This window comes from Urtica dioica, chromosome 5, assembly GCF_054948205.1.
Source record: "Urtica dioica subsp. dioica isolate 48M chromosome 5, U.dioica_male_clone48M_v1_H2, whole genome shotgun sequence".
NCBI classification, from domain to species: domain Eukaryota; kingdom Viridiplantae; phylum Streptophyta; class Magnoliopsida; order Rosales; family Urticaceae; genus Urtica; species Urtica dioica.
This window is the reverse complement of record NC_142760.1, coordinates 36,684,293-36,699,524: the sequence shown is the minus strand read 5'-3', so window position 1 is coordinate 36,699,524 and position 15,232 is coordinate 36,684,293. Positions and strand designations below refer to the sequence as shown.

At 37.0% G+C, this 15,232-nt stretch overlaps 2 protein-coding genes across 3 annotated transcripts; both read left to right on the top strand.

The window, feature by feature from the left end:
• The first annotated feature begins 706 nt into the window (after positions 1-706).
• LOC149398195 (G-type lectin S-receptor-like serine/threonine-protein kinase B120) lies at positions 707-3,092 on the top strand. Its single transcript, XM_089614828.1, has 7 exons — positions 707-992; positions 1,245-1,391; positions 1,477-1,706; positions 1,788-1,998; positions 2,091-2,328; positions 2,428-2,578; positions 2,665-3,092. The coding sequence occupies exons 1-7, from the start codon at positions 950-952 to the stop codon at positions 2,965-2,967; spliced, it is 1,323 nt and encodes a 440-aa protein (XP_089470954.1). The 5' UTR covers positions 707-949; the 3' UTR covers positions 2,968-3,092.
• Positions 3,093-7,973: 4,881 nt separating this feature from the next.
• LOC149398194 (protein DETOXIFICATION 16-like) lies at positions 7,974-12,443 on the top strand. 2 transcript variants are annotated; one of them, XM_089614826.1, is made up of 8 exons: positions 7,974-8,279; positions 9,335-9,879; positions 10,343-10,560; positions 10,664-10,902; positions 10,975-11,093; positions 11,200-11,286; positions 11,397-11,491; positions 11,996-12,443. In XM_089614826.1, the coding sequence occupies exons 3-7, from the start codon at positions 10,529-10,531 to the stop codon at positions 11,454-11,456; spliced, it is 537 nt and encodes a 178-aa protein (XP_089470952.1). In that variant the 5' UTR covers positions 7,974-8,279; positions 9,335-9,879; positions 10,343-10,528; the 3' UTR covers positions 11,457-11,491; positions 11,996-12,443. The 2 variants fall into 2 exon arrangements, with proteins under 2 accessions (XP_089470952.1, XP_089470953.1); XM_089614827.1 differs by lacking the exon at positions 11,996-12,443 and having other exon boundaries at positions 10,343-10,429; positions 10,504-10,560; positions 11,397-11,648.
• The last annotated feature ends 2,789 nt before the right edge of the window (positions 12,444-15,232 follow it).

Here is a 15,232-nt window from a genome sequence, read left to right as displayed (position 1 = left end):
AACTCTTCCAATCAGGATTCTTCAATCCTGTTTACTCGAGCAACCGATATCTGGCAATTAGAAGCATGGACTAGATTCAACAGAAGATGGTTTGGGTGGCGAACAGAGAGAATCCATTGATTGACACCTCGGGATATCTGAATCTCACCGGGGAAGGCTACTTGGTGATCAGCCATGAAAAAGGACCCTCTCTCACCATCAACTCCAGAGAACCTGCGATGCATCCAAATACGAGTCTAACACTTCTCGACTCCGGAAATCTGGTCCTAAGAGCCGATCAGCAGATCGTGTGGCAGAGTTTCAATCATCCAACGGACACGCACCTGCCGGGGATGAAGATCGGCTTGTTCGACTTTTCCAGTCAAAGTCAGGCTCGAAAATGGTTCCTCACATCCTAGCTGAGCTCTGGAGTTCCTTATACCGGAGCGTTCACGCTCGAAATCAACCCGAAAAACGCGAAACAGCTCGAAGTACGGCGAAGAGGGACTCCTTATTGGCGCAGCCCGACCTGGAACGTAAGCAATCAGATTAACTTCCCTTGGGAGGACTACTTTCAAAGAATAAACTTCAGTTACACCTCAAACGAAAACGAAAGTTACTTTTCCTAAAGAACGACGGAAGTGGTGTACGCAATCCTTATGTGGTCTGTGATGAACAAAAGGAAGATAACTCTGAAGGCTGTATAGAGCAAAAAGCGTCGACATGTAGCGCCGGAGATAAATTCGTGGCGGTATTCGGATCAATGAATTCATGGTCTTTTGCAGTAAACTTCAATATGAGTCTGAGTGACTGCGAATAGGAATGTCGGAATGACTGCTCTTGTACGGCTTATGCTTCTGCTTTTACCGATGGATCCGGCTGTAAATTCTCCGATGGAAATAGAACAGATGATCCATATGAAAATTTCTCGGAGCACATTTACGTCCGTAACGCAGCGGAAAAAGAGGGAATGGACGGACTAGATAACCCTCTCACTCCGCCTCCCCCTAAAGGTAACGCGAGTTTTATATATATAAAGAAAAAAAAGCAAGGTTATTCTTCATATATTTTATTTCTTTTTTGTTATATGTCCATTTATAATTTGGATGGAGATATTACATCCAAATATGAAATGAAAAGTCCAGTAAAGCTTACAGCAAAAGAGGGTAAAGGTTTTAGTATAAAAAAATTTATATGTATTTTTGTTCGGTTCAGTCAGATATAATCAACAAGTTTCAAATCAAACTGTTCTGTATATTATGCAGTTACTCTAGCCCCGGTTGTTGAAGGAACTCCAAGGAAGAAGAACCACCAAGAACGAGTGATTTTTATTGGTGTATTTACTTCTTTTGGTTTTCTTGGTTTAGCTAGTTCATTATACTACATCCTATGGAAATACTGCTATTCTAAAGGTATTACACATTACAAAACTAGTTGAAGATCTATGGCAGAGCATGTGCTTAATGGTATTATCTGGCTGTGAAATTAAATTCACAGGGAAATCAGGAGGCAGTCAAAACCAAATAGGTCGAGACACACAGAAATTTATAGCAGAAATAGGGACTAGTTTAGCAGCCATGGATGAAAGTGGATCACACAGTTTAGTGATTAAAGGAAACACGGATAATGAACTACCTCTGTTCGGGTTTTCTACCATAGAGACTGCCACAGAGCACTTCTCTGAGGAAAATAAACTTGGCCAGGGAGGTTTTGGGCCTGTCTTTAAGGTAGGATTACACTCCACAAGAATAATTCAAATGTTGTTGCATTGTATTTGAAATTGGTTTATTTTATGGCTATTTATGCAGGGAAAGTTAGTTGACGGAAAAGAGATCGCGGTGAAAAGTCTGTCCGAAAGATCTTCTCAAGGAACCGAGGAGTTCAAAAACGAAGTGGTGTTGATATCGAAAGTGCAACATAAAAATCTTGTTCGGCTATACGGTTGTTGCATCAAAGGGGAAGAGAAGCTGCTAGTTTATGAGTATCTTCCAAATAAAAGCTTAGACACGTTCCTTTTTGGTTTGTCACACACCTTTTATGATTTATTTTTTTAGTTCCTTCTTTTATTAGATTTAAAAGCTTGGTGTAAAGTGGAAAATATTATGTGGCAGATGAAACAAAGAGAGTGGTACTCGATTGGAAACTGCGGATGAATATCATCGAAGGAATTTCTCAAGGGCTTCTATACCTTCACAAGTTCTCGAGATTGAAGATTATCCATCGAGATCTCAAAACAAGCAATATCTTGTTAGACAACAACATGAATCCAAAAATATCAGATTTTGGAACAGCAAAAATCTTCGGAGAGAACGAATCTCGTGCAAACACCAACCGGATCGTTGGAACTTAGTAAGTTTATTACCATTTCACTTGTGAACCTCCAACAAAATTCTATATAATATTCAGGGACTACACACTAACTAGATTTTGGTTGAACGTTGAAAACAGTGTTTATATGTCTCCCGAGTATGCCATGGACGGTCTCTTTTCCGTGAAATCTGACGTGTTTAGCTTCGGAGTCATGATGCTCGAAATCATAAGCGGCAAGAGAAACACGGGTTTCTATAACACGAATCAGTCTCTAAACTTAACAAGACATGTAAGTGACGATAAATCCTCAAATTCCTTCTTCAATATCTAAGGTTTTTTAACTACCAATTAACATAATAAACCTTGTAAATTAAGGCATGGAATTTGTGGAGAGAAGAAAGGAGCTGCGAGCTTATGGATCCAACATTGGCTGAAACGTACTGCTCGACATTTGAATTCGAAAGATGTGTTCAAATAGCATTATTATGCATTCAAGAGAATGCAGTGGATAGGCCAAACATGTCAAATGTGGTGTCTATGCTTATCGGCAGCAACGACGGAATTCTTCCGAAACCGAGACAATCAAACTTGATCTCTTCTCTCCAAACAGATCATCCACAGAGTTTTGGCTCCCTCTCTGTAAACAATGTCACAATTTCGACCACATACGCTCGTTAGCACTCTGATTCCGCCGTTGATATGACTACATGGGAATTGGTCACATACACTGCTTTTGCTCGTAGTTGTTCAACACTTGTACGATGTCATCTAAGTTATACAGTTGTTTGAGCTAGTTCCTTCGGATAATTTTTTTTTCTTTTTTTTTTTGTTGAATAGCCGAACAATTCATGATTATGTCATTTTATGTATATTTTGTTTACCAAGTTCTGTTTCTGATTTCAATATTCCTTTGCCATCTCCACTTAGTTCAATTTGCTGTTGTTGTAAGAAGAAAAACACCATTAGTATTGTAGTTTGGCAATGACTTTTGGGTAATACCGAAGTAGTAATCACCCAAATTTCAAAGACAATCTCCGCAAAGAGAAGAGGATCAAGGGCGAAGAGAAACAAAGACCACATGGTGTCGCGGGACCACATCAAAACCATGAAGTAGCCGCGAGGACACGAATGGCCTCACGACTAGCTGACAGTAATCGTAAAGCCGCCGTGAGGATTTAAACGTTCTGTTGGGACCAGGGAAAGAGATAGAGAAACTCACCTGGGGGCTAATTTGAAAAAAAAAGTATAAGGGGTTAATTTGTACAATTTTAGGATAAAAAAATGTAAATATTTTTAAAAATGGACCAAAAGTGAAAATTTTCAGGTTAAGAAAATATAACTTTATTTAAAATGGGTGAAAATTGTAAAACAATTTTTTTAAGGGGGGTTTGAGCCTTCCATGAGCTTACTGTAGCTTCGTCCTTGGTTGGTACCTCAACGAAGACTGAACGATGATCACGAAGCCGACACGAGGGTTGGAATGGTGACCTCGAAAAAGATCAGACTAATAGGCACGTTTTATATGTATTATTGTCTATCTTCGGGCTTATAAAGATCCAACTGATAGGCGCGTGTTATGCTTTTTATACATTTGGAATAAACGTTTTGATTTTGAGTTGTCGATATTTTATGATTAATACATACACTATTTATAGTGTACAATACTAATAATGAGGCAATAACCAAATTAGATGGAATCGATTAAGAAGTAAATTCGGATACTTGTACAAAAAAATTAAGGAAAGGAAATTTCATATAGTAATTGTTCGGAAATGATGGAAAAAAATTATATATTGAGAAAATATCATATGTATCCTTTGTATTTAATCACAATACTGCGATTATTCTCACAATTTCTAAAAATTGTGATGTATCCTACGTTTTGGAAAATAACCAAACGAAATAAACAGACTGATTTATCTGACTTAAATACCCTTAACTACTCCCTCTTTAATGAGTACAAAATAAAATCATAAATAATTTATAATAATATGCCATTAATGACAAGTGTAAAGGTTTCCGATTATCTAGAATAATTCCAACAAACACAAAATCATACCATTTTGAATTCTGATAAACACTTCTATCTATTTCCTTCCTATTATTTATCTTCAGCTTTAAAAACTTGCTACTCGCAGGTAAGTTAATTTTTTATTTTATTTTTCCTGGATTCGACGCGGTTTAACAATAATATTTTGGCAAAGTATACCACGAACTAAATTGCATATATTCGATTTTGAATCTGGGAAAAAAATGGAAATAATAGTTAATTACACAATTCTGCAAGTAATTTGAGTATATAGGGTTTTATGTTTATTTAGGGTTTTAGGTTTATTGGGGTTCTTGGGTTTTAGATTTCGAATATGGAAAAAATTGGAAATAATAGCTAATTATAAGGATTCAAAGCTGTTGTGACTTGTGAATGAACCTATTTTGATTATTAACACTGTTGTATGTGTTATTTCGAAAATGTAATTTTTTGTAAGACAGTAAAAAGTTTCTGCATGTGCTGTGTAGTTAAAGTTTTAGGGATTTTTATTTATTTATTTTGGGTATTCAAATGAGAATTCGAAATGAAAAATTGATTGTTGAGTATAGTTGTTATGAAGGATTTCAATTCTGAAAATATTTGGAAATAATATGTTTTAAAGAGATTCATCAAAGCTGTTTCATAATTTAGTTAAAGGTCCAGCGGCTAAATGGCCAAATAGAACTTAAAGATTTGCAAAATAGCTCAAATTTACCAAGTACATGCAAAATGGTCAATGAATACAGGACTAAAATTAATGAAGGCAAGATTAAAATTAATGAAGGCATGATTAAATTTAATGACAATCTGAAAATCCAATTCGTGAACAACATGAACACCGACGTGTTAATGGCGGAGCCGGCGACGTCTTCTCAGGCCACACGTTCGAGCGAGCCTGCGCCGATGCTTGCAAAGCGCTGGGCTTCTCTCCGACCATGTCCGACTCCTCCAACGCAGATTTCACCTCCGTGATCACGAACCTAGCTCTGAAATCCGCCATCGTCGCCTGACGCGAGACCTCCTCCGCCGGAGCTCCGGTTCCGCCCGATCCCGAGCGCGAGGTCGGCGGGTGTCGAGGACGGTGAAATTAGGGTTTCTAGGGTTTCGGAGGCAATCGGCGAGGCTGACTCCGGCGAGAAAGTCGGAGACGGAGGCGCCGAGGAGATTGACGATGCTAGTGTGGTGGCTCCGGCAGATGACAGCAATGCGTTGGCAGAGGTCAGAGTTGTCGATCTCGTCGAGGCTGGGGCTCCTCAGATCGGGGACGGGGTTGAGGACCGAGAGCTGAGCGAGGTTGGGACTAGGGCTATTTACCAAACTAATGAAATTATGACTATTTTGCTAAACAATTAGTTTGAATTGGCAATTTCATACTAATTTTCCTTTTTGATGGTATTTGGAATTTATGGAGTTAATAATATACTCTGAACATATGTAAATTATTATTTGAGTCAACGAATAGAAAAGAAAAAATGGTAACTGACTACTACTTCCTAGGGACAGGCCCGGCCCACTTTCAAGGGAGGTAAAGCTTTGGCTTTAGACCCCCAATTGAAGAAGGCCCAAAAAAAAAATAGTTATGTAATAATTAATAAAATAAATGCTCAATATGTTGAAATATCCCTTCAACAAAAAAGAGTCAGACCCACTTTATTCCAATCATCTGTGCCGTGTAAAAGTAATATTCCAATCAATCTGTGGCACGTCTAACGTAGACCCCACAACCATATTTTATTGACTTCTTGATTATATTTTTATACGTCATGTGTCAAATTGAGTTTTGTCTATTGAGTTTTGTCTTCTTATGCATTCGATTGTTATTTGCAAAACTACTTGGGCTTAAGTCCTACTAGATGTCTTTTTTTCTTTTTGAAAAATGAGTCTCACGACTCACCCTCTCACTCACGTGTATTTATTATATCATATACCCACAATTTTATGTTTTTAATTTATAATAACAATTTATTTTCTCCTTTCTCTATATATTTAATAATAAAAAATAATTGTGACAACCGAACCACCAAAATACGATAACAATGTGTCCCATAATTTTTATTTATCTCGCAAACGAAGTGTTTCATTTGTTTAATATTTTCTTCCCAGCCAAAGCAGGCAATTACTATGATAAGTGATATTGGCCTTTAATTATTCACATACGTGGTATAGAGTTTAATATATGTTCCAACTCAATATATATATATATATATATATATATATATATATATATATATATTAATTGTTTTCAATTTTATAATTCTTACAATAATAGTTTGAAATATAATTTATTGTTCCTAAAAAAGATATAGTTAAACCAAAGTTTTTGAGATATACATTATCACAAATTTAATATTTTTGTAAAATGAAACTCCACCTTTATAGTGTTTGAAATTCACTCATTCATACGTGCGTATACGCATAAATATGAATATATTATATAATATTTTTATGGATTTTGTTATATGTATAAACTATAAAGTCAATTGTTACTATTTTTATGAATTCATCTTCCCAAACTTAAAAAATCAACTACCACGCTAAATTGCTGACGATGGACCCCAGCAATAAAAAATATTTACCCATTTGAAGAAGTAAAATTTTTATTAAATTCTATATTTTATCCATCTTAACTTTTTTTTTTCATTTTTATTGTGTATTGCTTTGATTTTTTTTTATAGATTCAAGTTCGTTTTTGTAAACGTAGTGTGCATTTTTTTTCTTGGAATATAAGGATTAATTATCAATTTTTTTTAATTTGGTTTAAATATGTTTGGAAAAAAAATATCAATTGGGATATGATAGAATTTGCAAAATATATATATATATATATATATATATATATATATTATGGGTAATGTTATTCGGCACGATTCACGATTTGCAATGATCCACTCACAAATTGACACGTGGATGTTCGGTGCCACGTGTCAACTTGTGAGTGGATCGTTGCAAATCGTGAAACGTGCCAAAAATCATTTCCCATATATTATTAAATATGAAAAAGCGCACTTTAAAAATTTATAGCAAAGAAACATGTAAAAGCAAAAATAAGAAATTTTGTTTACATAATTCAAAAAGTGACAAAGTGGTTGTATAAAAAAGGCTAAAGACATATACTAATATTAATGAAATATGTGATAATGTAATATTATAAGAGCATGTATGACATATTAAAAACGATGAGATTAATAATCATTACTTGAGATATGGAGTTCAAAATGAGTTCATACAAATATCACATGTCTTTACTTTGCGTGTATTTGACAAAGGCCTTATTTTTTATTCTCGCTTTAGGCCTCCAATTCCGTTTAACCGGCCCTGCCTAGGGACAGTACGTGGCCAACAAAACATTACTCAATTAATTGGTAAACTATAACTACTACAAAATAAAAGAATTTTGTAACCGCACAGTATGTTAAAGGACACAATTGAAATTTTATTCAATTGATTCACGTGACAATTCATCAGTTTGACAATTTTTTTTTATTATTAAGTTTTGTTATATTGAAAAAGTGACGTTTGATATGACCTAGTTTTATTAAAAATTCTAATAGTAAACTAATGTGTTAAAGTCCTGTTTTTTTTTTTGTTTTTTTTTTTTAATGAACGCATTGACACTTGTGTTTTTCTCCTCCATATATAGAGTTAAAATCCCAGCCCAGAAAAACAAAAATACAGAGAGTAATTAATGGAGAGAGCCGAGCCGAAACCATGCCCGACACAAGCCTCCTCTGAAGACAATGGCCGGGAAAGAGCGCTCGGAGAAGCAATCGATGGTCAGAGCGAAATAGTGAAAGAAGTAAAGAAGCAGCTATGGCTTGCGGGTCCGATGGTGTTGGTGAGCCTGTTGCAGTACTGCCTCCAAGTCATCTCCGTCATGTTCGTCGGCCACCTCGGCAAGCTCCCTCTCGCCGGCGCTTCCATGGGCACCTCCTTCGCCTCCGTCACCGGCTTCACCGTCCTGGTAATAAGCCCCACATATATACTTTCCGCCTGAAAAAATCACGGGGTGTAGGAACGAAGTCGGAAGGAACGACGAGTTACAGTATTATAATTTTGATACTATTATGTCAAGTTATCAACGATAGAAAATCGAGATATCATAAATCCTATATATCTTCATGTTGCTGTACCGTAAATAATATGTCATACGAATAAAGAATTTTGATTTAAGAGATAAGAAGCACCGATTTCCCTTTCAAGTCTAGGCTAAGAGTTAATTTGTTCAGTTGTGACATCACAAAGGAATTAGAGAAATCGGGAGAGAGTTCTTGAGCGGTTGAGAATTGGGGAAACACTTTTTTTTTTCTCGGGTAGCTTAGAACGCACGTAATCTGTGTGTATCGGAGACTCGGGTTGTGAGTTCTTCGAAGTGTTTGTAACTGAACGCGGAAGTATAGTGCAACGAATTCCTGTGTAGAATTCAGGGGACTTGGCATTTATTGGCCGAACCTCGTCAACATTTCTCGTGTATTTATTTCTCGTCTTTTATCTGTTCGACGATTTGCTTGAGAACGAATTAGATCAATTTCCTAACATTTTTATCGATTCCCACAAGGTTTGTATCAAACCTCAGTCTGGCTATTTCTTTTCCTTCTGTAAAAATGGTACCAATGAACAACAATTTGAATAATTCTTTTGCAAAATATTTTTCTTCTTCTTTGAGACCTCGATACATGTACTTATTTCAAGTTTCAACAACGTAGAAACCATGAACAACCTCGACATAAATCAGACCGCTTTCAAAGCGTTTACCGCCCAAAAATATTCGTTTCATACTTTAACCAACCCATTTCAACAGCTTTCTTCTTGTAAGCCATTTAGTAATGCACGTCAAGTGTTCACGAAAGTTCCCATCTAAAATTATTTTTGTGCATATATTATTATGCGCGATATGGAGCATTGGAGAGCGATTTTAAAGGTCCCATTTAAAATTGTTGGTCATTTTTTTTGTCATTGAAGCCGGCAACTTATTAGTTTACAATGATCTAGTATTAATGCATTTAGTATTGGGTTTAGATGGGAATGGCGAGCGCGTTGGAGACGCTGGCGGGGCAATCGTACGGAGCGGGTCAGCACCATATGTTGGGGGTCCACACGCAGCGGGCGATGTGGGTGCTGACGGCGGCGAGCGTCCCTCTGGCGGCGGTGTGGGCCAGCACGGAGGCGATCCTGGCCGGAGTGGGGCAGGACCCGGAGATAGCGGCGGAGGCGGGGCGTTACGTTAGGCTCATGCTCCCGAGCCTCTTCGCGTACGGCCTCCTCCAGTGCCTCGTCAGGTTCCTCCAGACGCAGAGCATCGTGTTTCCGATGGTGCTCTCCTCCGCCGCCACCGCGCTACTCCACGTCCTCCTCTGCTGGGGACTCGTCGTCAAGTCCGGCCTCGGTGCCGCCGGGGCTGCCCTCGCTAACGCCGTCTCGTTCTGGGTCAACGTCCTTCTCGTTTTTCTCTACGTCGTGCTCTCTCCCTCGTGCGCCCATACTTGGACCGGCTTCTCCGCTCAGGCCCTCACCGGTGCTCTCGCGTTTCTCAGGCTCGCCGTTCCCTCCGCCATTATGGTCTGGTGAGATTCTCTTGCCGCCGGGAATTTTTTTTTTTGGTGGACGGCGTGTTAGGACCTCGGTTATCAGAAGTAATTTTATTGATAAGCCCTCATTTGTGGCGGAGGAAAACCGTGGTTACCAGCATATTTTATTAATAAAGATACAAAACCAAACTGTTAAGAAAGTGAAAGAGTCTGGAGCAAAACGCTAAACCTACACGCCACCCCGAAACTCAAAAACCACTCACGTTTCTCAGACTCGCCGTTCCCTTCACCGTCATGGCTTGGGTAGGTTCTCTTGCAGCCGGTTTAAGTTAGGGGTTTATATAGAATATCTATAAGTTTAGAATACTAGAATATCAATAGCACCTCTTGAATGTCCGATACCTTTTGTGTTTCTTTCATTCACATTCCAATCAATACTAGAAAATATCCGATGCATATCACGGAAGCACTTGACACACCGGCTAACTTTTGTGGACAGCTTGGAGTTGTGGTCCTTCGAGATGATGGTGCTTCTGTCCGGGCTTCTACCGAACCCAGAGCTTGAGACCTCTGTGCTCTCCATAACGTTCGTGTTCGAAGACCTCTGTACGCTCTCCCTCTGTGCTTCACCACTCACGCTCTTCTTGTTCTCGGCCACAGGTTGAACACTACCTTGACAGTTTGGATGATCCCAGTCGGGCTAGGCTCTGCTGTGAGGTGTGAGAGAGCAATAACTAAACCCCGACACATTTTTTTTTCTTTTACATACAAACAAACGAAATCACTGAACTCTGACTTGTTTGTCGTTGCGATTGGATAGTACTCGGGTGTCGAACGAGCTCGGGGCAGGCCGTCCAGAGGCTGCCAGGCTGGCGGTTTGCGTGGTTGTGGTCATGGCAGTTTCCGAGGGGGCGTTGGTCGGCCTTGCTCTCGTCCTCCTGCGGAACCTCATTGGCTTCGCTTATAGCAGCGACACCGAAGTGGTCAAATACGTGGCAACCATGATGCCGATTATCGCAGTTTCCAACTTTCTCGATGGGCTACAATGCGTTCTCTCAGGTCTCAAAAAGTTTCAAAAAACAAAACAAAAAAAATTATTCAATTTCACTTTTAAACTCTTTTCGGTATCAGGCAATGCTAGAGGGTGTGGATGGCAGAAGATCGGGGCGTGCGTGAATCTCGGTGCCTACTATTTGGTCGGAATTCCGTTATCTGTTGTCTTCGCTTTTGTCTTGCACATCGGTGGCAAGGTAGTCTTGTTGCGCTTTTTAACATCACTATTCGATTTTTTTTTATTATTATTGTTAATGTTTTGTCGTTTGACTCTTCTCCTTTGTTTATATTTCTCGAGTATAGGGTCTCTGGTTTGGTTTAATTTGTGCACTCCTGGTACAAGTGTTGTCACTTCTCACAATCACAATTAGAACAAATTGGGAACAAGAAGTAACTTTTCTGTTCTATATATCCTCTTCATTTTTTTTTTTTTTTACAAAAACATTTTCTCAAATTTTAATCTGCATTATTTTGCCAATGTGGTTATTAATTTTGTGTAGGCGAAAAAAGCTACAGACAGAGTATACGATTCGATCGTTCCAGTAAACGCAGTGTCGTGAGAAACTTGAAGAGACTGAAGTACAGAGATTACTTGGTGGGGATTTTTTCGAAGTTAACATACAAATTAGCTTCAAAATCAACAAAATAATCATTTTACATGCTCTGTTGTATACTAAATCTGGTAGGTTTTGTAATAAAAAAAAATATGATTTAAAATCTGATAAAGTAATTTAAAATGTGATATTTAGCGAATTAACATCCCTGATATATCAGGTTTCAAAATGATATTTAAGACTTGAAAATCAAAGTATAAAGTTTTCATGTGGCCCGAGTAACTATGAATTCAGTTAAGAAATATGGATTCTAAGTTAATTTAAATAACAAAATACTACAAAACAGAAGAATTTCAACACTTTTAATTGAAAAAAAAAAAATTCAAACATCAATAGTCAATTCATAAAAAAAACAAGCATCGATAAAAACATAAAAACAAAACTACGCGCATCCTCTTTTATTGTGCCATTGCTGTCCAGATTTGCTACATCTTTGTCGATATGACTGAACTCTTTTCGACTTGGATTGAAACCTTTTTCTCTAGGTCTCCCAGCTGAACGTTTATGGACCGGTGGTGGTATTGTTACAGCATCTAGTGGCAGCTCCCAAATCCCATCATGACAAACGGGAACAACATCTATGGCATACGTTGCATAATAATTTTGTTGAGTGTAATATGCCGGTACATAGTCAATGGGTCTCAAATTCCTCCGGTATAAAGCAGCTACGGCATGAGCGCAAGGAAAATCTTCTAGTTGCCAAAAATTGCAACTGCAATATCTGGTGTTGGTGTCAACAATTAAGCGTCTAGCACCATCAACAACTTCAAATTGAGACTCGTTAATAGCATGTACCAGTAAATAGCTATCTATAAGTAAATACAATATATACTTACACGTATTTACAAAAATAACCATGTTTACGTTCATAGTCCGTGCAGCTTCTTGGGACTCAAATAGCATCTTAAAGCCGGTATTTGTAAGGCCTGATTGCATTTTGGGAATAAGTAGCCTCTTCTTGTTGAACCAGTCTTGAATAAGACTACGAAAACACAAAACCAACATTACCACATGCCAAACTCTTGCTTCTCTCAAAACAGCGTTCAACCACTCCGAAATATTGGTTGTCGTCACATTAAACCTCTTTCCAGGAAAATGACTTCGTGACCACAATTCTGGATTGGCTCGTAGCAAATACTTTTTGATTTTCTTATTAGAGCACGAGATAATGTTCAAATAGAAATCAAACTATTTTGGAGTGTAAGCCTTGGCACACCGATAAAACAAAGGCTTAATGAAAGACTTTCCAAATTTAGTTTTCACGTTCCCCCATAAGTGTTGCATGCATATAGCAAATTTGGATTCAGAAAATACATCATGAACAGCCTTAGACCTAGTCTTCTTTAACCCCATAAACATGTCTCAATTGCACCATGAACCAATTCCAAGATTTTTCATTTTCAGAATCAACAATACTGAAAGCTAATGGGAACAAGTGATTGTCCCCATCCTAAGCAATCGCCAAGAGTAACGTACCATGTGATTTCCCTTTCAGGAACGTGCCATCCACCGAAATGATAGGCTTACAATACTGGAATCCATGGACCTACGCCTCAAGTGACAAGAAAAAATACTTGAATGAGTTATCCGCATTTACTATGGTAATAGAGTATGAACCTGTGTAAATATAAACAAAAAGTAAATCAATACAGTAAAATATTTACAGCGTTTCATGTAAATCAATGTAAATAATAATTCACTGTTAGATGTTGAAATAAATATTTCCAAAAATATCTCCAAAACAGGGAATAAATATGTAAATATCGAAATTACCTGGGTTTTTCTCAGAAACCAAGTCACCAATAATAGGTAAATGACCGTATGATTTTTCGTAATCACCACGCAACTCTTTTAGCGCCTCTGCACGTCCCTTCCATGCCTTGAAATAACTAGTATCAACTTTATACCGAGTCTTCATAATTTCAACATCACCCACAGCTGATATCTTATCGGCCATTGAGCCCCTGAAATCATCTTTAATACACTTGCTAATCAACGACGATGACGCTTGCTTATGTTTATGAACAATGGATGATCCATAACAATAATGTTCTTTTACAAACGTCCCAATGACCCACAAATTTGATCTAGAACATACAGACGCTCTCATCGTCCAACAACATACAACATTCAAACGAACAATACTATATCGAATTTTGTTAGATGTCTGAACCCTGAATTCAAAGTTATCACGAAGTGCAATCGTGCTCATAGCCGACACAAGAACATCCTTTCGCATAAAAACATTGTTGACATTAACATCAAAATTCATGGGGAAGTTTTTCAAATCAAGATCATCGTAAATAACAGTTTGTAAATAATTTTGATTACATTATGTATTTACACCATCTGACAATGGATTATGGTTCTCCGGCAATTGACGTTCAAAAAGCTTAACTACAAAAAAAAAAAAAAAACAACAACAACAGTAAATATACGTAAATACATTAGTACACCTGTGCGAACACAGCCTAAGATTTCAAAAAATAAAATATTACACCACCTGATTCAGTCAGAGAAAACTCAGACATCTTGTGGATCAGTGATAAATTAGACGTTTGAATAATATATGAGCGCTTGAAAATAACGCAAATTAAGAAAGATAAAACTAAAAAGTCAAGACATAATCAAAATAGTAAATAAGGAATAAAAATCAAATATAAAACGAAACAAAATAATAGTACAAAGCCATGTAAAAACAGTTCCTACATATAAGGAAATAATTAACTTCGGTATAGTCCTGTTCACGCTTAAAATCTGGAAATTCAAATTCAAATTTTCGGGTTGGCTAAATAATTCAAATTTCAAATAATTTCATAATTCAAAACTCAATAAGGCCAAATTTCGGAAATGAAAATAAAATAAAATTAGGCCACGTCATCCGAGTGGCTATTTACTTAATATTTACAAAACATTGGCTATACAGCAAATCCCAACGTTTATGTTGGCTATTTTGCTAATTTTTTGTTTTTTCATTAATATCTATTTAAAAATTACCATTTATTTTTGTCTCCCGTTTATTATTTTTCTATATAACCGGAATAAGATCTACACATATAATAATAAATTATTATTTTTATTTCGAAAATATATATAATTATTCAAATAAACTTAAAACAAAAAAGAAGAAATCTGGAGCAAATATTTTATTTAATTGTCATATCATCAGAATTGGCTATTTAAACAAAAAAAAATATCTAAATGTTGACTATTTAGCAGTTATAAATTTTACATATTTACTCCATGTAATTTTTCTAGAATAAATTGATCGATTAGTTTTATTTGGTAAAAAAAATGTCCATCTTTAGATGAGGGGACCTGAATGCACTAATATTGGTGAAAAATGTAAAATGGGACCTGAATGCAATATTGGCGGAAAATGTAATTATGGAAATGTTCCATCCTTTGTGCGGAACAAATGTGATATTTCATTAAGTTAATGAAGCATATAGAGTACTCTTTCCTCTATGTTGTACCAGTCGAAGCGTAGGGATTTTAACGAGGCCCTTCATTTATCAACAAAAAACAATGAAGTTCGCCGACAACGGTATGGCTTTTTACGTAGTGCAACAATAACAAATAACATTATCGTGGTAACTAATTTGGTCTAGTGATAATCTCACACATACATCAACGAAGAGGTCCTGAGTTCAAGTTTCATGGGCTACAGAAATGCACATCCCTTTAAAATTTGTCTTAAATTATGTAATATTGGTCGATTG